Source organism: Hemicordylus capensis, chromosome 3 (genome assembly GCF_027244095.1).
Source record: "Hemicordylus capensis ecotype Gifberg chromosome 3, rHemCap1.1.pri, whole genome shotgun sequence".
Lineage (NCBI taxonomy): Eukaryota > Metazoa > Chordata > Lepidosauria > Squamata > Cordylidae > Hemicordylus > Hemicordylus capensis.
Genome location: NC_069659.1, coordinates 165,261,200 through 165,285,478, shown reverse-complemented (window position 1 = coordinate 165,285,478; position 24,279 = coordinate 165,261,200). Strand labels below are relative to the sequence as shown.

General features: G+C 42.6%; 1 protein-coding gene across 2 annotated transcripts in view; it reads left to right on the top strand.

The window, feature by feature from the left end:
* Positions 1-24,279, top strand: part of ABCC4 (ATP binding cassette subfamily C member 4) — a 227,092-nt gene that overhangs the window by 50,298 nt on the left and 152,515 nt on the right. For both annotated transcript variants that reach the window (XM_053311913.1, XM_053311912.1), the window contains 8 exons: positions 1,044-1,138; positions 2,971-3,057; positions 11,220-11,316; positions 14,426-14,641; positions 15,198-15,338; positions 17,912-17,949; positions 18,359-18,438; positions 19,875-20,021. In XM_053311913.1, the coding sequence (XP_053167888.1) occupies positions 1,044-1,138; positions 2,971-3,057; positions 11,220-11,316; positions 14,426-14,641; positions 15,198-15,338; positions 17,912-17,949; positions 18,359-18,438; positions 19,875-20,021 (901 nt within the window). The remainder of the gene's footprint in view (positions 1-1,043; positions 1,139-2,970; positions 3,058-11,219; positions 11,317-14,425; positions 14,642-15,197; positions 15,339-17,911; positions 17,950-18,358; positions 18,439-19,874; positions 20,022-24,279) is intronic.

Sequence of the window (24,279 nt, the reverse complement as noted above, 5' to 3'; positions counted from 1 at the left end):
ATAATAAATATATCTAAATAGATCTTATAGTTTTGTTGCTTGCTTGAGAGTGTGTGTTAATAATAATAAATTAATTAATGTAGTGCTACCTGCCTTATGCCTTTGGATGATTTTTCTATGATTTCCCATAAAGCAGGCCTCTACACTTCAGCTCTCCAGATGTTGGAGTACAACTCTCACCATCCCTGAACAAGCACCCCACTCCCCACCCCCCCAGCCTCCAAAGCAGGGCTGCACAACTACTGCTACCGCCTCATTCCTTTCTGTTGCTGTCAAACTGCAAATCCCATCAACCCTGACCATTGGTCGTTGTTGCTGGGGATGATGGGAGTTGTAGTCCAACAGCTGGAAGGCCAAAGTTGTGCAGCCCTGCCCTAGAGTGGGGCATGAAATATTGCTCTCAGTCTGATTGGCTTAAGAACAATGCCACGTCACACAGTATCCTTCTGAAGCCAGCCAGATTTTTCACAGCCATAAGTGCTAGAAAGTTGCTCCTTAAAAATAAAAATAGAAAGTCATAGTCATTTTCAAAAAATTGAAAGTGATAGAGTTGCTGGAGCCCATTGATTTCAATGGGTGGCATCTAGATCTTGGTGGAGTGGCATGCCACTGGTGCAAGCTGCTTTTGCAAGTAGAAGAGGAGATGTGTGCATGCAAGGACCCCTTCCATTTGCACAAAGAGCCCTTGTATGAATGCAACTCTCCTTCCACTTGTCAGCAGCATGTTGCTGCACTGGAGATCTAGATGCCATCCTGAGGCTTTAAACATGCCTGTGCTGGATTGTGCTAAAAACTCCCTGTGAGTTTGTGCATGCACACATTACACAAGTGTCTTGTGATGCGGCAGTGTCCTTGTAGATTTTTGGACTCATTCCTTCATTTCCCCCTTTCTTTTCTCAGTTCAGTAGCTACCCCCTCTATGAGAAAAATAGCTTGATTCATCAGTGATTTTGCTTCTCTTGGAGTTGTCAAGTGATAAACCAAATCATTAAGTAAAATTATTAAAGTGCATTGGATTAAAAAATAAATTCTGTTTTTAATAGGATATGTTGCTTCTGGAAGATGGAGACCTGACAATGATCGGAGATCGGGGAGCTACACTAAGTGGAGGCCAGAAAGCCAGAGTTAATCTTGCCAGGTAAAAAGTGGGCCTTATACTTTCTAAGGGTTTATATTTTATAATTTTGTTTAGTCTGTCAGTGTTCAGATGACAGGAGAGACCAGAATGTGCCTGACCCCTTTTCCTGTGTGACAACTCCATTATCTAATATTTTAGATGACTGCAGGGGAACCATGATTTGGATAAAACTGATGGGAGTCAGATGTGGCAAATGGATTTTCATAAGGGCTCTCCTCACCTTCCCCCACAATTTGATAAATGCTGCAGATGTTTGTGAATGGCCAATTTAATGCATACCTTGGTGGCAAGTGATAGGAAGAGCTTTTACAATTCAGTCTTGTGTATGTTTCTTCAGACGTAAGTCCCACTGTGTTTGATGGGATTTGCTTTTTCGTAAATGTGCCTAGGGTTGCAATTTTACTCTATAGGAAGTGATTAACATTTATTCTAGTAGAACTAAACAAAATATGTACGTACTCTGAGTCTGAGTTTGAGTACTCTAAGGAGGGTTTAGGTAGCAGATATGAATGCAGCTGGTGAACACCTGCAGTATCTAATTAGCCCGGTGCTGATGGTTCTTTGTAAATTATGGTTTGCAAATTCCGAGCCAGTCTTGAGGATGCGTATTCTTTCTGCTCTCTTCATCTCAGTAGCATTACCCCCCCCTCCTTCCCCTTGTTAGCATAAACTGTGGCTTAGTGGTTGCATGTGTGCCAGTGCTGTCCCCATAAACCAGAATTTCAAGCTACAGGTTGAAATGAAAGGTGGATGAGTAGCTGGCTGTAGATTTGCTGGCTCTAGATTTGCAAGCTGTGGTTTACAGAGAGCCAGTATCATATCTGCATTGGAGTATTGTGCTGTGTGATGTTTGGGTTCAGGCTGATATCTGGGTTCATAGTAAGGAGGGTCATTCTTTTTTTCAGAGGAGCGGATTGAAAAGGTGGATTTAGATTAGGGTTGCCAGCATTGCATTGGCTGACATCGGGACGGGGACTCCGAGGGGGGTGGGGGCATGGCCACCTAAAGGCGGGGCTTGTCTTTTAAAAAACAGATGTTTAGAGCTGCTGCTGATCAGTGGCAGAGCAGGACGGCGGCGAGAGCTCTCCTGCCTCCCCCACACTATGGGAATGGCTGCTCGCTGAGGCAGGACTCTCTGGGGCAGGCGTGCTGGCAAAAAGCGCACTGCAGCTAAACGAAAGGCACTCAGTCACTCATGACCACTGACTGAGTGCAGGACGGAGTCAGAGAGAAGGCAGCAAAAGAGTCCCTTCCTCGGCCCCGCCTTCCTCCCAAATGAGGCAGACGCGTGTGCAGAAGCCTGGGAGGAAGGCGAGGCTGAGGACGGGACTCTTTCGCTGCCTTCTCTCTGACTCTGTCCCTCCCTCCTGCAATCAGTCAGTGGCCATGAGTGATTGAGTGCCTATCGTTTAGCTGCAGTGCGCATGTCGCCAGCATGCCCGCCACAGCGAGCCCTGCCCCAAAGAGCAGCCATTCTCAGAGTGTGGGAGAGGTGGGAGAGCTCTAGCTGCTGTATTGTTCTCAAGCGACGGCTTTAAACGTTAATATATATTTTTTAAGGTCAAAAAGTGGGAGAAATTGCATCCTGAATGGGATGAGCATTTCCCCACAGAAAATAGGTACATCCCGCACAGTGCAGGACAGTTGGCAACCCTAATTTAGATTGGTTTGTTAAAAGAGGCTTTAAAAAAAAAATCCTGCTCATTTGTGTTAGAAGAAGAACTTATTCCTCTGTGTAGAAGAGGGACTTAGATAAAAGAGATGGGGCATCCTTCATGAATTCACATTTGTTTGGGCAGCATCTTAGTTGATATTTCCTTACATATTTTTAGAGCAGTGTATCAAGATGCAGACATCTACCTCTTGGATGATCCATTGAGTGCAGTGGATGCAGAAGTTAGCAGGCATTTGTTTGAAAAGTACGTAACTTCCTGGATGTCTTTTTTTCCTTTAAAACGTTTTATTTGTGTCAATTGATTCTTATAGGGGAAAGCTTTCTACATGGAGACTGTTCAGCATTATAATCTTTGCATGCCCCCTCCACCATCTAAATGTTTATCTTCTGGCATTTCTGTTTCAGAGAACCGAATTCATAACCAAAATGAGTATGAGAGTGTCAAAAAGGTTTTGTGTGATAATTTAATTATGTGATAATTGTGTGATAACCCCTGCTAACTTGACAAAGAGGCACCTTTTAACATGGTGATTCTCTTTATTTAGCAGGGGGAGGGTAACTGGCCCTATCCATCCCCAGCACAGTACCTCCTGTGACTGTTGCTGGTGTCTATCTTAGGTTTCTTTTTAGATTGTGAGCCCTCTGGGGACAGGGATCCATCTTATTTATTTGTTGTTTCTCTGTGTAAACCAGCCTGAGCCATTTTTGGAAGGGTGGTATAGAAATCGAATAGATAAGTAATAATAAATAAAATAAATAATTTAAACAGATGATATTGGCTTGGATCCAAAGGTATAGTTATGCGAATGGAAGAAACCTTTCAAGGGGAGGGAATTTCCAGGTTTTACCAATTTTCTCCTTCCTGCTGCAAACCACAACTCCACTGCACCACATCCCATGCCATTCTAGAGGGTCCCCCCAGGCTCACAGGAGTGTTGGAGGGCGGAGTCACAGATGAGGGAGATTGGAAACCCTCACTCTTTGAGTAGAATGTTGCTCACAGAAGTTGGGAACCAAATCATGGAAATAATGTTGTTTTCGGTCATCAGTTGAGAAGCAGTTGAGCTGGTCACAAATTGATCTCTCTCTCTCCCCCTGCTTATTAATGACACTTCCAATATTTATATAAGGTTATTTCTGTGTTTTAAGACATTTTAGTTGATTAATTGTATGGAGATTTCAACCAATTAATCAATTCTGTCTGCATACATATGCAGATGGATTAAAAAAAACATTGTTTGTTTTGAGATAATGCATGTGTCTTGCAGCAGGTACCATCTTAGAGGCATTCCCATGTATGGGGGATGGGCCTTTTCAAAGATGGCACCTGACTGTCAGTTTCAGTGGCTATGAAAACTAACTAGCTGGGGGAGCACCGTGATTATGGAGGTGGTGGCAAGCAGTGGAGTAGGAGATATGGACCTGCTCTCCTCTCTGTTAGAGTAGTTTAATGACCTGTATAATAGTGTCTTTTTATTTATGCTCTGGAAAACAGAATAACATTCTAAAAGCCATGGCTAGGGTGGCATTTGACTGGTCAAAAGAGCTTTGGGCAGAAGACCAGTCAAATATTAGTCAAGTATTTTTGAAGCATTAGCTCTGTTGGTTCAGCACCAAAAATTACTTTATTCATCAATAGGTTTTATGCTTGTTCTGGTTAGAAAAGCAAGTTCATCAACTACTATTGTGAAACAAGGAAACTTGTTAAAAGGGTTTCCAGTCTCGGGTCCAATCCCTCACAGCAACTTTACGGAGCAGACAGCCAGATCCCATGGAGGGGTTCTTGTAGGCTGCGGCAGGAACCAGCAAGATGGAGTCATGAGCTGTCCTTTGTTTTGATGATTAATGTTATTCCTGTTTGGCAATGCCTGCAGTTTTAGGATGTGGCCATTAGAAGCTTAGTTATGCTGCTTGGTTTGTCCCTGTCTATTGCAGGGCTAGTCCTCTTTCCTGCGCTTGGTAATAAATTACACTGTAATAAAATGTTTAAGTGGTATGCTGGCACATACACAGTGGCATTCTTGACTTTGTGGAATACTTGACCATGGTCAGTTAGGCAGTCAGTTGAGTAGTCAGTTGATAATATTTCACCATTCAATGAACCAGCATGCTGACCCTAGCCATGGATAACACAGCTTTTGTTTTATATTTTTTCTTAGTGCTTAAAGCATTAATAATTGGAAAACCAACCCACACCCCTCCCCCCGCCACAAGTGGAGTTTATTTTGGCTGTAAATATTAATGCATATTTTCTATGTATGAAAGATCTGATTTTAAAAGCTGTGGGAATACAGCCCTGTAGTGTTGCTTCAGAATCTCGGTGTGGAAAACATCAATGTCTTAAATTTTCATGCTAGAGAAATTCTGGATCTAAGCACCTGAGTTGTTGTCCAGTCTTAGCTAAGGAAATCTTGTATGTATATATAGCAATAAAAACAGGTGACAGCACAACGAAAGGAATAATCTACCTCTCAGTTTGTTGCTTAGCTTTTGTGATCTGGTAAGGTGTGTATCTTAGGAAAGGATATATGTGTAAATCAGAAAACTGAAAGCTTCGTGCATAAAGGTGAATTGTTTTGTTTTAAATACAGAATACATATAAAAATAATTTGTCATTTCAGGTCTACTGAAGTCGAACCCTTCTGACCTCATTGTGAAAATAACCCTCTGTGTGCAACATACTAAACTGGTGATGCTCCTACACATATCACTGCTTCACACTAGAGTGTTAGTGGCAAAATGAGGAAGGACGGGTAAGTGGCTTTTTTATAGTGCAGCGGTCTCCCTTTCCAAGCTTTTCAGTTTTGCCTTTGCAATTTGATAATGTAGGTGTGTTTTGTTTCCAGCACTTGCCTTGTAGCTGTATAGGGCATTATACGTTTAGCTCAGGTCATATCAAAAGAACAGTGCCAAATACTACTGTCACATTATTTAGTTTGAAAAGGCAATTGAAAGGCTTAAGGGCCACCCTTGTGCATTTTTGCAGCTTGTAATTTGTTGATACATCTTTTTCTTCCTTGTGTTCATAGTTGCAAACTGCACAATACAATAAAAAAGCCACTTACGTGTTCACTTCAAGTATGGCTCTAAGCTCTAGGTGTGTGTCCTCTCTTGGTATATAAGCAGCAGTAAAGAACAGAATGACATGTTATCAGGCAAGCAGTGGCTCCTAGCACCTATTTGCTTTATAATGCAAATATGGGACTCAGCATCTGTAGGGCAGAATTGGCAAGTAGAAGTGGGTGCCTTAACTTTTGTTCTGTGCACCAGTTCTCCTCTGCAAAAGCCAATCTTCACTACCACCCACTGGAGCCACTTTTAATCCAGTTTTCCCATCCCCTCTGGGCTCTGACACTAGAAATAATATTGACTTGGGAGGAGTAGGGCTAAGTATCACCCCACCCTGCATGTGTGTTACCTCAGCAAATTAGGGCTGCAATATATATGTTTGCTGAAGTGACACATAGTTCTACTGTTTAGTACATTTGTAAGAAATGATTGAGGAATTCAAAAAGCCAAAGTAATCCTTTGTTACTCTACAGTATAACTTTAACGGTGCAAGGTGTTTTTTATACACCAGACTACAAATTATCATTGGGCCTGTTCAGATGAATGTTAGCCCACTGTCCCCTTTACACGCAATAAGTCTCGAGCCCCAGACTCACATGCCATAAGTCTCATTGTGAATGTGCCCACACCTGTGTCATTCATGGATGTGCAAACACATGATTGGCTTGTCCTTTAATCGTGTGTAAGGGGTTGATAATCCAAGCTCTGTTTAAATAAGCACATAAGAACTAGGGATGTGCACGAAACGCGATTTGGATGCCAAATTGCAGTACAGCCCTTTAACATGGAGGGATTACACGTCCCATTTAACATGGAGGGGAACACGTTCATACCTGCTCCACCACTGCTCGCCACCATCACGGTACCCCCACCCCAGCTATCCTCGTGTGTGGGTGGCGCACTGCTCCTGCGTATCGCCGACATGCACATGCCCTCCACGCATGTGCGGTGACCATTTGCATGGTCAGCATGGCTGCTGCGTATGTGTGTGCCGAAACAAACAGGGAGAGTGCTGCCGGCATGCTATGATAGCTGGTGGCAGCGTGAGTGGGGCACTGCAGTTAAGGAAGTGGCGGCAAGTGGCGGAGGAGCAGGTATGAACCTGTTCTCCTCCATGTTAAAGGGGAGGTGTAATTCCTCCGGGTTAAAAGGATGTGCTGTGATTTGGCATCCAAATAGCGTTTCATGCACATCCCTAATAAGAACAGAGGAACATAGGAAGCTGCCTTATACTGAGTCAGACCATAGGTCCATCTAGCTCAGTATTGTCTACACAGACTGGCAGCGGCTTCTCCAAGGTTGCAGGCAGGAATCTCTCTCAGCCCTATCTTGGAGAAGCCAGGGAGGGAACTGGAAACCTTCTGCTCTTCCTAGAGCGGCTCCATCCCCTGAAGCAGCCCTGCAAGATCAGGCCCAAGGCCTGTCTAGTTCAGCATCCTGTTTCACATGGTGGCCTACTAGACACCTCTGGCAAGAACTGAGAGCATCCCCTCACTCTTGTTGCTCCCCTGCAACTGGTATTTAGAGGCATTTTGTCTTTGAAACTAGAGGTGGCCTATAGCCCCCAGACTAGTAGCCACTGATAGAACTATTCTCCCATAAATTTATCTAAGCCCTTTTTAAGCCATCCAAGGTAGTGACCATCTCCACATCCCGTGGCAGAGAATTCCATAGATCAATTATTTTATTTATTCAATTTATATACCGCCCTTTCTAAAGTGGCTCAGGGCGGTTTACATTAAAATTAAGAAACATAATAAAACAATTAAAATAAGAAAAACATTATGCACTGTGTGGAAAAAGTACTTCATTTTGTTGTCCTAAATTTCCTGACCTTCAGTTTCATGAGATGACCCCGATTCTAGTGTTGAGAGAGGGAGAAATATTTCTCTCTGACTACTCTCTCTCCTTTATGCATAATTTTATACACTTCTACAGTGTTCCCTCTAACAGGAATTCCCAGATGTTGTAGACTACAAATCCCAGAATACCCAGCCAAAGGCCACTGTAGTTGGGGATGATGGAAGTTGTAGTCAACAACATCTGGGAATCCCTGTTAGAGGGAGCAGTGCACCTTTATCATTTCTCCCCATAATCACCCCCCTTCCAAATTAAAAAGCCTCAGGTGTTGTAGCCTTGCCTCATAAGAAAAGTGCTCTAGACACCTGATCATCTTGGTTGCCCTCTTCTGCACCTTTTCCAGTTCTACAATGTCCTCCTTAAGATACTGTATACCAGAACTGTATGCAATGTTTCAGGTATACTACACTAGGTCATATATAATGCTGGTTTGACCTCTGGTTGATTTCCCCTCCCATGTTTTTATTTTACATAGAAAACTAAGCTTTAATCAATGTGTTTCTCATGAATTCAGGTTTTAAGAAAGAAGTATAGATACATTTTCGTTTTCAGTCAGGTTAATTTAAATAGCTTATGCTGGTCTGTGACTGTAATAAAGATTGATTGATTGATCTTAATTGCAACACTTAACATAATTGAAATAAAAAACAAAAAAACGCTGACTTCAGTTGACCATTTAGTAGAAATAAAATTTCTAAATAAAGAACTTGATTAAATGTCTAATGTTCACTCATCATTTGTTATCCAGTTTTGTATTCTTGGTGTCTAAAAGATCAGGAAGGCTCTTGTGAACATTTGAAGTTGCTTTATATTGAGTCAAACTGGACTATACTGAGTTATACAGAGTCCACCTAGCTCAATATTGGCTGCAGTGACCGGCAGCAGTTTTCCAGAGTTCAGACAGGGACCTTTCCCAGCTCTGCCTGGAGATGTCAGGAATTGAACCTGGAACTTGCTGCTTGCAAAGCATTTGTTTTGGGATCGAGCCATTAGACCTAGTTATGATGAAATCATGTCTGCTTCTGTTAGCCCCTCTCATGCTGCTCTGCTGCCAGTTCTCTGAGTCACTGGTCCTAGAGGCAGCACGGCTTCAAGGAATTGGGAGTCTTCTTCTGTACTAGGCCTGTACAAATATTTGGCTCTGAGAAGCTGAAGCGGAGTAAAATACTGCATGGATATGAACATTCCTAACATCCTGCAACTATGTGGGACCTAGATCCCTTGCCAACTCCCTACCAATTCTGAGGACCCCTTAAAGGACATGGATCCCTACTGGGGTTCAGTGCCATCTTGGAAGGTGCATGAGGACCACTGGAGGGTGTCAAGCTCAGTGGAAAAAGTATTGGGAAATGATTTTGCCTCCCAGTGCTCCTCATGTGCTTTCCAAGTTGGCACTGCAATGCAGCCAGCTCCATGATTTTCATAGGGCCCTTGGAGCTGGTCGGGAGTTGGAGTGGGTTTGATTTCATGCAGAGGTGTTCAGTACCTGAGGTTCTAAGTGAATTATTCAGGTTTGGCTATATGGAGCGTAATTTTTGCACATGTCTAATGTGTACCATAATGTGCTCTTTAATGATTTAACTTGCCAAACATTTTGGCTAGCTGCTAGGCAATTTAGCCAATGCCATCTTTGGAATAGAAGAACTGTCTCAATCCCCTGGTCTGCACCAGGTCTGTCAGCTGCTAGGCGCCAGCTGAGGTGGAGCGCTGAATTTAAGCATATTAGTCAGTGGAGGAAAAGAAACTAACCGGGATTCTCTCAGTAAAGGCAAGTGAGCAGGGAAGAGCCCAGCGCTGAATCTCTGTTCCATGGTGGGGTGCAGGAAATGTGGTGTACAGAAGACGCTCTCCCTGGCACCGCTCCCATATGGGGCCCAGGTCCTGATCGAGGCACAGCTCGTGGATGGTGTGAGGCTGGTAGTGGCCCCCGTCATGCTGGGACCGGGTCCTCTCAGAGTTGGGTTGCTTGGGAATTGCCTCTTGAGTCCGAAGAGGGTGGCAAACTCTATCTAATGCTAAATACCAGCAGGAGATGAATAGTCAACAAGTACTGTAAGGGAAAGTTGAAAAGAACTATGAAGAGACAGTTCAAGAGTTATTCCCACAGTTTACCCACACTTGAATGAAATACAAGTTTCTTCTTGCAGTCAGGTTGCTTTAATGTTTATTTATTTGATTTATATACTGCCCTTCCAAAAACAGCTCAGGGTGGTTATCCAGTAATATTCAAAGGAGAATATTAAAGCAACCCAACTCTGAGAAGAAACTTGTGAGTCATAATGGGTAGGACTGGATTTGAAATTGCCTCTCATTCTGTGGGCCATAAGAGGAATAGAAAAGTCTAAATATTGGCTTCTTACCATATTAAGCCGCTTATGGTTGAGCTATGAGAGTGCCTCAGAAGTGGTGGTTAAATACAGATTTAAAACCTGAATTGGAAATGGTAGTGGCTACTGATCTCTGGGTCCAACAGCTTGCTAAAAACATGCAGCTATACGTGGCAAATCAAATTGGACTAAAACAGAAACCAACAGAAAAATATTTTGGGTCCAGAATTATGACAGATAATTGGACTGTTTAATTGAACCGAACCACACTTTTGTCCAGGCAAAAGGGTTTGTCCTATCAAGCATGTTTTGTTGTTAAAGCAACGTAGGATGTAGATGAAACTTTATATGTCTGTGGCCTCTATAATAGAAGTATACACACATCTTCTGTGTGTACGCACTAAGTAAATTTGTACATATACTGTATCATCTTTTGCTCAAATTGGCAGAAGACAGGCTGCAAATTCCAGGTTCCTTTTACAGAGCTTCAGGTACCAGGTTCACGTACAGCCCCGCAATAGCTTTGCTAGCAAATCAAGTGGTCTGGAACCAGAAGTCCCAAAGATGCCTCACTTTTTTCCTTTTTTCTTTTTGTCATAGAATGAAAAAGTGTCATGAAGTGCTGATAAATGATCTGTGATGGTCACAGTACTGTATGTTACTTGTGATGAAATAAATGTATCTACATTGTGAAAACGATCAATCTACTCTCTCTTCCTGCTTGATATCCTTCATGCCAATAACGCTGGAAAGAGAGTTGACAATTTTTTTCTTTCGGGTTCCTCCTGTCCCTTCTTCTTCCCAACTTCTACCATTGCACAGTGACTTCTATGTCATTCTGGGAGAGCAAAAAAACCAGATTCCTTTGGAATATACAGTAGTTGAGGAGCACAGGAAATCTGCCTCTTGATTAAATCTGGTAGAATCAATTCTGTTCTTGAATCTGGGCTACTTGAATGGGAATACTCAGTTCCAGCTCTAGTACTAGGAAGTTATTAAGCATTAGGCACTGAAATGCAACAACTTTGAATCTGTTTGTATTTTGTCCTGGGGGAAAAAAAGAACCCTTGGTGTCCCAGTTTTAAAATGTTTGTAAAATGTAATATATTTTAGAAAGTGAGGAGTATTTCACTTCTTGTCCCTTTTGCAGGTGTATCTGTCAGACCTTGCATAAAAAGCTGTCTATTTTAGTGACTCACCAGTTGCAATATCTCCAATCTGCCAACCAGATCCTAATTTTAAAGGAGGTAAGTGGAGATAAGGCTGTCTTTGGCAAATTTGGCAGTGTTTGGGTTGCTATCCAAAATTGTAAAGTTGAAGGATTCTTAGAGATAAAGGGGGAAATAGCTTGTCCGACACTGAGAACTAATTTGGAAATATGGGAGAATCTGAAGGCTGGTTTCCTTATTAATTGTATTTATAAAAGCTGAATCATTTATGCAATAAATGCAGTGAGACATACAAAACAATGATAAAGCCAATGTAAAATGTGTATAAAGCATTATAAATAATCTGCCGCGGTAGGCCTGGATCCAAAAGTGCTCTTCTGGAAGAAAAAAACCTCTTCTAATCATGGAAAAGCTATTTTCAACCTAATGGAAGAATGTTGCATGAAAAAAATGACTCCAAATCCAGAGAAGATCCTACATCTGTGCAATGTTTTGTACAAGACCTTATTATCCACTAGAGTAGGGGTTCTCAGCCTTGGTTTCTAGATGTTGTTGGGACAACTTCAGCTGTAATGGCTGAACAATGTTTCTGTGTCATAGCCTGTGTCTGTCCCGCTTTCCTGTACTGTAATATGACTCCTGATGAACTATTGTTCTACACTGCCCAAAGTCTTCCACTAGTGCTCGCACAGGAGATCTTTGGTTGTTTTCTCTTCTGCTCACCGTTCACTGGATCCAAGCCATAGGGATGAAAGGACACACCCAAGATTAGGGAACATGTTGAACAATTTGTGCATAATATTTGTTGTAATTTTAAAAAATGATGAAAAATATCTGCTGAAGGCATTAAGCTGCAATTGACAAATTAGTTGATTCAGTGTTCTTGGGTTTATACTAATTTAATTCTGTTGTCTTCAGTGTTACCCAAACCAGCTGATTCAAATGTTCCAGTTGCATGTCTTGCTACTGAGGCAGTTAAGATTAGAAAGAGAAGGGAAATAGAATTTGCATAGGCCTCAGCCCTAAACCTCTAAACTGAAAGAAAGCGTCTGTGAGACTTGCAACTGAGTTAAGGGACATGGAATGCCCTTGCATCAATAATTTCTCTTTAAATTGCTAAAAGAGTAATTCTGCGTGATTAGTAGACAAATATGATGATTAATTTACATTTAAGATAAGAACAGAGGCTATTGTAAAGAGAATGATTGTGAGGAGATGTTCTAGATTTGTAGGCTTGACACGCAGATAGTGATCTTGTCTCCTTTGTGATGGTTACAGTGTAGCAATAGACATTCCAGTCGCTTTGGACCACATAATACAGTGGCAATTTAGCAATATTAGCAGACCCGACGCAGAATGTCTATGCCCTCTTCCCCCGGGCATTTCTGACGCCGGCCTGTCCCCTCCCCATCTGCCGCTATCTCCTCACCCTGGCTGCCTCCTTGCTGCTGCTGCCGCCTCCCCACTGTGGTTTGGCCCGCCGCCGTCTCCCCACCGTGACTGGGCTGCTGCCACTTCGTCGCTGCCGCTGCAGGGCCCGCCACCACCTTCGCCATCTCCCCACTGTGGCTGGGCCCGCCACCATCGCCTCCACAACTTGGCCGGACCCATCGCCGCCTCGCCTGCTTCTCCTCGCTGCCATGAGTCCAGCGAACAGCAGCCAACCGGCGCCATGCCACATCCCTACGCATGGCTGACAGCTGGCTAAGGGAATTTCTGCAACCTCTTCTCCCGGGCATCTCTGACACCCACCCAGCCTGCTCCATCCCACCCCCGCCTCCCCGGTTTCTGGCCAGCTTTCAAGCCCGCCCATCTCCTCCCCTTCTGCCTCCGCTTCCTCACCCTGGTGGCCGGGCCCGCTGCTGCCTCCTCGCTGCTGCTGCTGCCTGCCCACTGCAGCTGGGTCCACCGCTGCCACCTCCTCCCCGCCACAGTTGGGCCTGCCACTGCCATTGCCCCACCGCAGCTGGGCCGCCGCTGTCTCCCCACTGCGGCCATGCCTGCCACCGCCGCAGCCATCTCCCCGCCATGGCCGGTCGCACCACCACCTCCCCGACTTGGCCGGGCCCCTCGCTGCCTTTCCTGCTTATCCTCTCTGCCATGAGTCCGGAGAACAGCAGCCAACCAGCGCCATGCCACATCAGTACGCATGGCTGGTGGCTGGCTAAGCAAATTTTTGTGCCCTCTTCCCCTGGGCATTGCTGATGCCTGCCCAGCCCGCCCCCCCCCGGTTTCTGGAAAGCTTTGAAGCTGTTCTGTCCCCTTCCCTTCTGCCGCTGCCTCCTCACCCTGGCGGCCGGGCCCGCTGCTGCTACCTCCCCACTGCGGCCAGGCCCGCCACCTCTCCACCGCGGCTGGGCCCACTGCCTCCTCGCTGCGGCTGAGCCCTCCGCCGCCACCTCCTCACCACCGCCAGGCCTGCTGCCGCCTCCTCCCCAACTTGGCTGGGCCTGTTGCCATGTCGCCTGCTTCTCCTTGCTGCCATGAGTTCGGCGCCCGCGCCCCTGCACCCCCGCAGCAGCCCCGCAACTCTGTCAGCCAATCACCTCCTTTCTACCACGTCCCCACGCATGGCCCGTCTTGGAGAATTAATAATATAGATGATGATGATGATGATGATGATGATGTCTGATAGGATATCTGCTCTTGCTGCTGCTTTTATAATAATATTAACATGGAACCAAGGAATGATGATAACACTGTTAATGTATCAAAGCAAAAATCAAAGAAATAATGTAATTGGGACTGATGGGCTGCCATTATTTACTGTGATGGAAAATAGTTGAATCATGATCTCTGGTTTACATTGTTGCAGCAGCTGTTGCTGTTGGGCACTGACACTTTTCATGGCTGAAAGTATGTGTTGATGATTCTAGGGTTCTCTAGAGCAGGGATGTCAAACTGTGGCCCTCATCTGCAGAAGGGCCACAGTTTGACATCCCTTCTCTAGAGTGTTCGTTTACTATTCTGTTCTAACATTTTCTTTCCTGCTTCCCCCCCCCCCCCGCACTGAATAACTGAAAGAAGCCTACAGTTTTGAGCTATAGAGTAAGAACTAATATAGACAATGCAAAATGTTAGATAATGCTGTTCTAGAAATGAGGGGTTATCCAAATAATTTCATGTCAGAATCAGCCTTTGTACTAGATTTTTCACAATGTGTGATACTTGTATGTTTTGTTTCTAGGGTAATGAGGTAGGGAAGGGAACTTATTCAGATTTCCTGAGATCTGGAATAGATTTTACTTCCCTTTTGGAAAAACCTGAAGATGATGAACATGCACTAATTCCAGGAACCCCCAGTCACAGCTTGTCTAGGCTCCGTACATTTTCACAATCCTCTATGTTGTCGATGGACTCGTCTGTGCAGTCTCAGAAAGAAGGGGCTGCCGAACCTCCCTCTGTGAGTACATTAGATATATACCAAGTGGTTTGTTATAAAAAACATAATGGGCCCAACTGGACATACTCTCTGCCCCTCCCCAAACTGGCCCATGTGATTAAGAAAGGAGATGTACCAAGAGAGCATCCATCCTGATGTCATCTGAGTGCAGTGCTTTGTGATGTGTGGGGGTGAGGGTAGCACTTGTGTGACAATTGTCACACAACTAACTGTTACTCTGCACATGACCTGGGAGGATGTCAGAATGTCTAAGGAAAAACAGGAAGTCATCCTGGAGAACCATCAGGACAGGTGGACTCTTGAAGTACCCCCCCCCCCGCCTTTCTTTAATTGCCCAGGCTGGTATTGTGGTGGCCTGGTGGGGGAGGTATTGTTTGAACTGGCCCAATGTTTCTTAACAATTTAACTGATTTTATTTTATCTTGTACCAAGCTCTTAACTAATCTGGATTTATTTAATAAGTGTGTTTATTTTAGATTCATGTTTTGGAAATGTATTAATTTTTTTGCTGTTGTAACTTTAAAAAAATTCCTTAATTTTCTTATGCATTCTATAGATGGAGCCTGTCCTGACCTCATTGCCAGAAGAGAGTCGTTCAGAGGGGAAAATAAACTTTCACATTTATATGAAATATTTTGCTGCTGGAGCAAATTATTGTTTAATTTTTATAATTGTGCTTCTCAATATTTTGGCACAGGTAAGGCATTTGGCATCACAAATGATTTGTGCTTATAGCAGTTCAGCATATGTGATTTCCTACTCTGTGTGTGTGTGTGTGTGTGTGTGTGTGTGTGTGTGTGTGTGTAAAACATAAGAAGCTTTTCAAAACCATTATGTGTTTTCCCTTTGAATTGAAGGGTTTTCAAGCCAGCCAGAGGTCAGTTTGGCCCTATTCCCTTTTGTGAGACTTAAAAATTCAATCATCTTTTTAAAAATTGCATTTTTATTCTATTTATTTTGTTTACTTATCATAGGAACATCGGAAGCTGCCATATACTGACCATAGGTCCATCTAGCTCAGTATTGTCTACACAGTACATCTCTAGGTGGTGTATAAAATTTAAAATATTTAAATGTCACAGATTAAAATACATGACACAATAAAACAATAGAATAAAAGTTATTAAAACAAATTTTTAAAATTATTAAAATGTAATTCTAAATGCCTGCGAAAACAGGAGAGTCTTGAGGTTCTTCCTGAAAACAAACATAGAAAGAGATGCTCTTATTTCAGCAGCGAGCATATTCAAAAAGCTCTGGGGCAGCCACAGAGAAAACCTGGTCCTGGGTTGCCACCAAATGAGGTGGTGGCAACCGTTACCAGATCTCTCCAGAAGATTGTAACAGGCGGCAGGTTTATGACAAAGGAGGTGTTTTCTTAAATAGCCTGGACCCAAGCCATTTAGGGCCATTAACCAACACTTTGTATTTCACCTGGAAACATATTGGCAGCCAGTGCAGTTTTAAAACTGATGTTATGTGGTCCCTTCATGTTGTCCCAGAGATCAATCTGGCTGCTGCATTCTGTACCAATTGTAGGTTCTGGACTATGCAGAGCTATGTAATCCACTTAGAGCACATTACAGTAGTCAAGCCTGGAGGTTACCAGCATATGCACCACTGTTTTAAGGTTATTCACCTCTAGAAATGGATGTAGCTAACATATCATGGGAAGCTGATAGAAAGCACTCCTGGCCACTGCCTCAACCTGAGAAACCAGGGAGAGCTTTGGGTCCAGGAGCACTCCCAAGCTATGTACCTGATCGTTCAGGGGTAGTGTAACCCCATCCAGAACAGGCATATCTAAACCATCCCTCAGGTCCTGGACCCCCACAGTCAGTACCTCTGTCTTATTTAGATTCAACTTCAGTTTGTTATCCCTCATCCAGCCCATTACTGCCTCCATACAGGCATTTAGGGAAGATATGCCCTTCCCTGATGAGGTTGGCATGGAGAAGTAGATCTGTGTGTCATCGGCATATTGATAACATCCAGCACCAAACCTCTTGATGATCTCACCCAGTGGTTTCATGTAGATGTTAAAAAAGCATTGGAGACAGTATGAAGCCTGTTTGTGCCTGATCAGACTCGCGCCGAGTCTTCCTCCACTTGTGCTCCAGTCGTCTACCTTGCCACTTCAGCTCCCGTAACTCATCCGAATACCACAGAGCTGCATTTAAAGCAAGTCAGAGAGGATGCTTAGGAGCTATTGTGTCCTCTGCTCTAGTGAGTAGACACTAGAGTGCTCTATTAATTATGCTCTAGTGCTCCATTAATTATTCTATACACAAGCCTGGTGTCAGGATTGGCTGGCCAGGCACTTGTCTGGGGCTCCAGGGACCATCAGAAGGCCTGTGGTTGACCCCTTTTTGCACAGTAGTACAACTCTCTTGGCTGAAAAAGATACATGCTGCTGCTCTCTTCTTCCACCCGCAAATGGGCTTTTCCCCAGAGGCCCCTGTGATGATAGAGAGAGAGGGGAAACTGCTGCTAAGTTCCTCCCAGCAAGAAAATTAAGTCCCTCACAAAGGAGGTACCAATGGTGCTCGTCTGTTGACCCAGAGCAAGCCTTAGTTGTATGATAGAAGCTCTCTGCCTCTATCCCATTCCAAAATTTAGGTTTCAAGATTGGTTTTTCTCCATTAGAAGCCTGGCTAGCTTCTTGATAGCAGGAGTTCAGATGAGGCTGTATGGATTTGGTGCCTGTCTATGGTGGGGTGGGGGGAGAAAGCACATACCTGACTGTGGCAGGTGTGGCTGTAGGTAACCGTTTTGAAAGTGTTCCATGAGTTTTGAAAGTGTTCCATGAGAAAGTGCCTAGCTCAGGCCTATGTGCGAACATCTAATTTACGGGCACACGCTGGACTGCTCATGTTCTTACTCCCTCAGCATCCATAGGAGGATTTCTATATTAGATAATTGCCTATATATTGGTATGTATAGCTCCACTGTGTATTGGTATTCATAGCTCCACATGAAGGTTTGCTACTCATACTTGTGTTCATAAATAGCTTTCTGGGCTAGTTCTTTAACAGTGAAGGCTAAGCAAGCAACTGCTAATTAGAAGCCTGGTATCCTGTTTCCTGAAGGATAGGTCATGCATCTCTTAGTATCTACTAGCTAGTATATGCTAGCTCAATGCATACTGGCACCTGCATTTTTAAAAAATGATGCTTTCCTAGGAGAAACAGGAAAAACACCTAATACTTTCATATGCATTTTTCAGCCTCCCCTCCCCCCTAATATTTTATTGAACTTGGTTTATTCTAGGTTTCTTATGTGCTCCAGGACTGGTGGCTTTCTTACTGGTAGGTTCTTTACTTATTTTTATTTTATTTATTTGTCAAATTTGTACACCGCCCCAGACTTTCGACTCTGGGTGATTAACAATAACATAAAACAAGCTAAAACATACACAAAAACTTAAAATGATTTAAACAGTCTAAGTCAAAAGCTGAAAAGGCTTCGTTCTTTTAAAATGTTTTCGTCAATATTAAAAATGGGATTCTATAACAGGGCATGAGTCCTCATCAGTGAGAGTGGGTCCCTTACGATGATGGAATAACCATGCTTGTGGGCTTCCCAGAGGAATCTGACTGGTCACTGATGGAAACCAGATTCTCGACTGATGTGGCAGGGCTGCTCTCATGTACCTGTGTCCACTTGAATGAACATAATGGACTTGAATTCTTTCAACTCTTTGTGATATTTCTACAGGGCAAATCAGCAAGAAAAGTTGAATGTTACAAATGAGACGAAAACTCTTGATCTTGACCTCTACTTAGGAATATATGCAGGTAAAAACCTTTTATAGCATTATTGTGGTTTGTTAGGTGCTCACTTAATAACAACAGGCCTGAAAAGTTTTTCTTACCTTATGGTGATTTAGTTGCATGACTTCCTTTTAGATTGTGTCTTGGCTCCTGACAAAGTTAATTGGAAGTAACTTAAAAAGAAGTGGGGAAAGGAATGTGTAGTAGAAGAGAAAAATTTAATTTGTTTCCTGGATTTTGGAAGGCAAATCAGAAATTGAGTTTTCAGAAAGTCATTCACAATAAACATATGGCTATTTCTATCCAAATGGATTGTTTCAGTTAAATCTTCAGTTGTTATATGGATAGGCAGAAGTATTTGATCCTTGTTTTTGTGTGCTCGATTTCAATTTTGCTTTAAATAGAAAGACCAACTCGTAAAATCAGCATGATTTTGTACTCAAGCAATATAGTAAATTAGCCAGTTCCAAGGCAAAAAAGATGCACCATATATAAAGCTTTGTGCTTGTCTCAAGCGTTATTGTAATGGATTAGAAAAGCAATGTGGAAAAACAGTGTGCATGAAAAGCTCCTGACCTTCACTATCCAGCTGCAGAAGAGTGCTTGGTGTGTTCTGGGGCGTACATATGGATTTTATAGTGCAGGCATAATCTCTCTTAACCATAGTTAGGAGACAAAGAATGGGCTGTAGGATCATATGGTCCCTTCCCAGCCCTTCTCCTCTCACATGCAAATGCTCCCCTTCCCTTGCAGGCCTCAACTGTGGGCATTTCATTAGCACAGTTATAATTAGGGCTCCTTCCCCTTTATCCAAATCCTAGTAGTATAATCCTTCTCATTAGCAGAAGTTTGTGTGCCTCTCCAGTAAAAGCATACAGAAACAATTAAAACAGCTTTCACATCCTCCCTCTCCCCCAAGCTAACATCTAGATCCATCGTTTCCAAACTTCCTAACTTCAGGGATTCCTTTCTACTTGTCTTCCAAGGAACTTGAGTGCATTGTAGAAGATTTGGGGGCATGCTTTAATACATACAGTAGCATTGGAGTACTGCTAGCTAGGCCTTTTGGGCCATATGATTTATCCTGTAGGAGCAATAAGTACACCCCAAACACAAAACACTTTTCTGCATCTGGGCAGTGTAGGATGAAGGTCAGTAGCAGTAGGCAAGCTGTCTTTCAGGGAGGTTTGTCCAGCATTACTGACTTTCTCACAGGGAAACTTCTGATTAACTTGTGGGAATCCCAAAGATTCCTTGGAACACCATTTGAAAGCATTTGTTCTCGATTATTTGTATGCCCCCTGTGTGGACAAATGATGCTGTAATTAGGTATTTATGCAAGGGGTTTTTACCCTGTCTCAGAGATGAGTAATTTCATCCAAAATGAACACAGCTGTCCCTGCTCTGAAATTACTATTGGTTAGACGTTCACATTTCAAAATACTTTATTTCCCCCCCAGGTTTAACTGTGACTACAGTGGTATTTAGTATACTGAGAAGTCTACTTGTATTTCAAGTTTTGGTTAATGCTGCTCAGACTTTGCACAACAAAATGTTTCAGTCAATTCTAAGTGCTCCAGTGCTGTTTTTCGACAGAAATCCTATTGGTAAGTTGGAATTAATTCTGTAGCAGCAGATGTTATATATGTATAGATCTGTGCATATGCACTGTGGTGAGCTTTGCTCTTGTTTTTTAGCTGTTAAAAGTGCATCTAGACAATGTCTGAAATGTTGGTGCTGAATGTTTTTTTATTGTGCTAATAATTACATGATTTCTTAACGAGAATCTGAATATTTGTAGATTTAACACATAAATGGATCTCAGATTTCCAGATGCAATTAAGATCAATATGATTCTGATAAATATCTGTCATATTTACACTGAGTATTTACACTGGAGTATGTCCCGTGAGCGGCAAAAGCCAAAATGCATCTGGTATTTGAAAGTTATAAATAACTATACAGGATTAGAATTGTAATTAATATTTTTCATTTCATAAAACATCATATTGCAAAAGAGTTAGGCAGCATTTTGAAACAGCCATGGACAGGATCAGATAACAATATTTTAAAAACATTTCATATAATGTTCTAAAAGAGAATTTTCCATCTATGGCTTTCTGTGCCCCACCCCCAGAGCCTTCACATCTGTAGGGAAATGCACATTTCTTGCACATATGGCTGCTGTTGTCGTCGTCATCATCATCATCATCATCATATGCAGATCTAGTGTTAACTTTGAGAGAGCATATGGATCCTTCCACAATCTGAAGAGAATTCAGGATGGCCTCTTAGATTGTGCTAAGCTTTGAAGGAGGCAAAAGCTTCTTCTCTCTTCAAAGTTCAAGGGTCAACAATCTCTTTTGTGCCCCCACCCCCAAAGCTCAACACAACATGAGATGCCTCCTTTCCTCTCCTACACAGAGTATGGGTAAAGAGTATGTCACAGTGGCACTGAGATTTGGAGTAGGCAAGAGCCGAGTGAGCAATCGGGTTGCTTCTGCTTGCTCCACAGTCCAGTGGGATAGGAAGAACCTCCCCCACCCGCCCTTTCCTCAAGTTATGTGGAATGCATGGACGACATCAGTGAGTGAACTGGTCCTTGACAGCTACACATTATGGCTCATTAGTAAGCTAATCACAAATTTGTGAACTTCTTTCATTAATAATAAATAATCATTTGATTTCTATACCGCCCTTCCAAAAATGGCTCAGGGGTTTACACAGAGAAATAACAAACAAATAAGATGGATCCCTGTGCCCAAAGGGCTCACATTCTAAAAAGAAACATAAGATAGACTCCAGCTACAGTCACTGGAGGTCCTGTGCTGGGGGTGGATAGGGCCAGTTACTCTCCCCCTGCTAAATAAAGAGAATCACTACGGTAAAAGGTGCCTCTTTGCCCAGTTAGCATTGCTAAGTCTTTACTGGATAAGTCATGCTGATGGCTATTTCCCCACTTCTTACACCTCTCTGCTTATAGTAAGTGGCTCTCACTGGTGTATTCCTATACATACCCTCAATGGCAGGACTTAGGTCAGGAAAGTTATTCCTGTACTGTCGGTCCTCTTAACCATGACACTATCTTTGGGCATTATGTCTGCCCCAATTGATTGGTGATCATTCATTCATTCATTCATTCATTCATTCATTCATTCAATTACATTCATTGCTTTGCAAACCCTCAGCAAGATTCCGGGACTCTGCTGCTAGGTGTGCAGCTAAGGGATTGCCAAGTTAATGCAAAGTATTACTGTTGTAACAAGTGTTTTGTATGACCTTTTGTCATCTGCTCACTTTCATAAACAAATAATGTCTTCATTTTTTGTTTTCTGTTAGTCTATCACAAGAGGGCAGCATGATCTATTTTATTCTGTTCCGGGTTTATAATTCATTTTTTTAAAGGCAAAGATTTCTCTTGACTGTTTTTAGTGTCAATATTTGACAACTTGAACTACTAATTCATCAGGTTATATATTGAACTACTGAGAACATGGGTTTATGGCATTCATCACATGGAAGTAAAATGTTCTCTCAGCATCTTCTTATCCTAAGCTGCCTGCCAAAAGGCTTGTTCTGGTCCACTACTGTACTTTCTGGTTATTACCCAGTGAAAGCAGGACAGGAAAAGTAGGCTGTGATCTTATGCACCCTTACTTGGGAGTGAGTCTCATTTGAACTCAGTGGGTCTTGCTTCTACATAAACATGCACACAGTCAGGCTGTGAGTGTTATCTTTTATCGTGTTTGTGTTTCTTCCTTTAGTTTGGCTGAGAGTGGAAACTGCAGCTCTGGGGAGTAGATGTTGCAGGGCATGATTTGTGTCTCTGGATAGCTTGGATTTGTGCTACTTTTCTTATTGCTTGGGGGGGGGGGGTTGCAGGGAGGGAGCTTATAGGCCAGAATAAATAGGTCATGTGTGGGTCTAGTGATACCTGATAGTCTCTTTTTTAGAGTACTCTGTGTTGCTGTTGCTGGAGACAAAAAAAGGCAAGTGCAGAAAAGCACTTCTGTGCGAAGTTTCAATCCTGATTGTGTGAGAACTTGGGTTAACCAGTGAATGAGAATAAACATATGTTTAGCTGAGGTAGAATTTCTGAGATTCAACTTCTATTATTTTGAACAAAAGGATCTTGAGTATCAGCCTGGGAAGCTTCTTAGAAACACCTCTGCCTAAGACATTGGAGAAATGTTGCCAGTCACAGTAGACAGTAATTTGACAAAATGTCTAATAGGATTGAAGGCGGTGGGGGGGGGGGGGAGGCTGCTGCTGCTGTTGTTGTTGTTGCATGAAGGCAAAATCCACCAGTAGGTTCTACTGCACAAGCCACACTTAAAAGACTTCACTTGAACAATAGAACTTCAAGGTGGACTGTGCTATAAGTGTCTAGAAGTATTTATTTGTAAAGAAATAAGTCTCTGAAGATAGTTCTCTCAAGCCTATAGTGTATTGAACAAATATGATATGTTGGCATGCTGAAAATTAGTAAGGTGTAAGTAGGGAGTGTTAAATTACAATTCTATCAGCTGAATGGCGAGACTGCTCTTGGTAGTGTTCATTAATCTATGCTTGTTCACACAAGTGATTCTGCTGAACTGGTAGCATGTTCAAACAAGAAATTCTGGTCTGAAGGTCTTTGATTTTTATAGGAGGTAGTATTTTTGACAGATCATACAGGCCGTTTACAAGGCAAAGCTTCATGTTAAAATATTTCATTGGTGTTGTCATTCGTCATTGGCACAAACACTCAGGCTCAATGCCAGAAGATCAGTGTGTTGTGTCTGTTCGGAGTGAATTACTGAGCTAGTCTTTTTTGGAAACTAGATAAATTTTATAGTATCTTGAAAAACGGATGCTCATGCATTTTTCTTGTGAACAAGATGTGTGCGTAGAGGTATGAATGAACACATCGGAGGTTTGACAGATTGCATAAGCGCTCTCTCTCTCTAGCACACTCTCTCACTGAGCTCATTTTAGATTAGTTCTAAGAACTGGCGGCTTAGGTTTTGTTTTCTCTTCATGCTAACCTGAGCTGGTTAGTTGATGTGTATTGGGAAAATCTATTTATTGTGTGTGTTTGTTTTTTGTTCCTAAAATTAATTTTTTTTTCTCCATATTGTGTTTTTAAAAAGCCCAACAGAAGTGATCCCTTGTGAAGACAAAGAGTACAATAAATTGCATCAACCATAAAGATCCTGAACAACCACATAACATTCTAAATATTATGTTTGGGTGTTAGCATGGAACAGTTAGTAGGCTGAAGTAAGAGGTGTGGTAATTAAACTTGTTTGGCTGTCACATGCTTAAGAGCGGTGGGGGGGAGCAACACCTTAAATGTTTTTTCACATAACAATAGTTCTGTGTACTTAAAAGCTTTATCAGGGTGTGATATTGAATGATTTTTATGGGAGTTGCTCTTTTGCGACTAATAGTATCATAATAGCTTTTGTTAAAAGTTTAAATAGCCTTACTTTACACATGCATCTATTAGATTATAACTCTTGAGATTCTGTTAGCAACCCTTTTATAAAGCTGATTGCTGTAGGAGTAGTCTAAGATCAGTAAATATTACACTAAGGGTTTGTGTGCGTTCATTATCTACTAGCATAGCCAAATCCATCATTATTCCTCACCACCACCTAAATAAATAAATAAATCACTTATTGAGGATGAACCTACACGTTGCCCAAAATCAAACACAGGACGCTTGCTGAAAACAGCAGCCCCAGGTCAAGTTGTCAGTTTCTCTGCTGCCAGCAGCCAAAGTCTGGACACGGAATATGTTGGCTTAAACTAAGGAGGGGGAGAACTTGACACAGGGCTGTCGCTTTAGGTAGCTGCCCCATTTCTTTGTAGCATGATGTT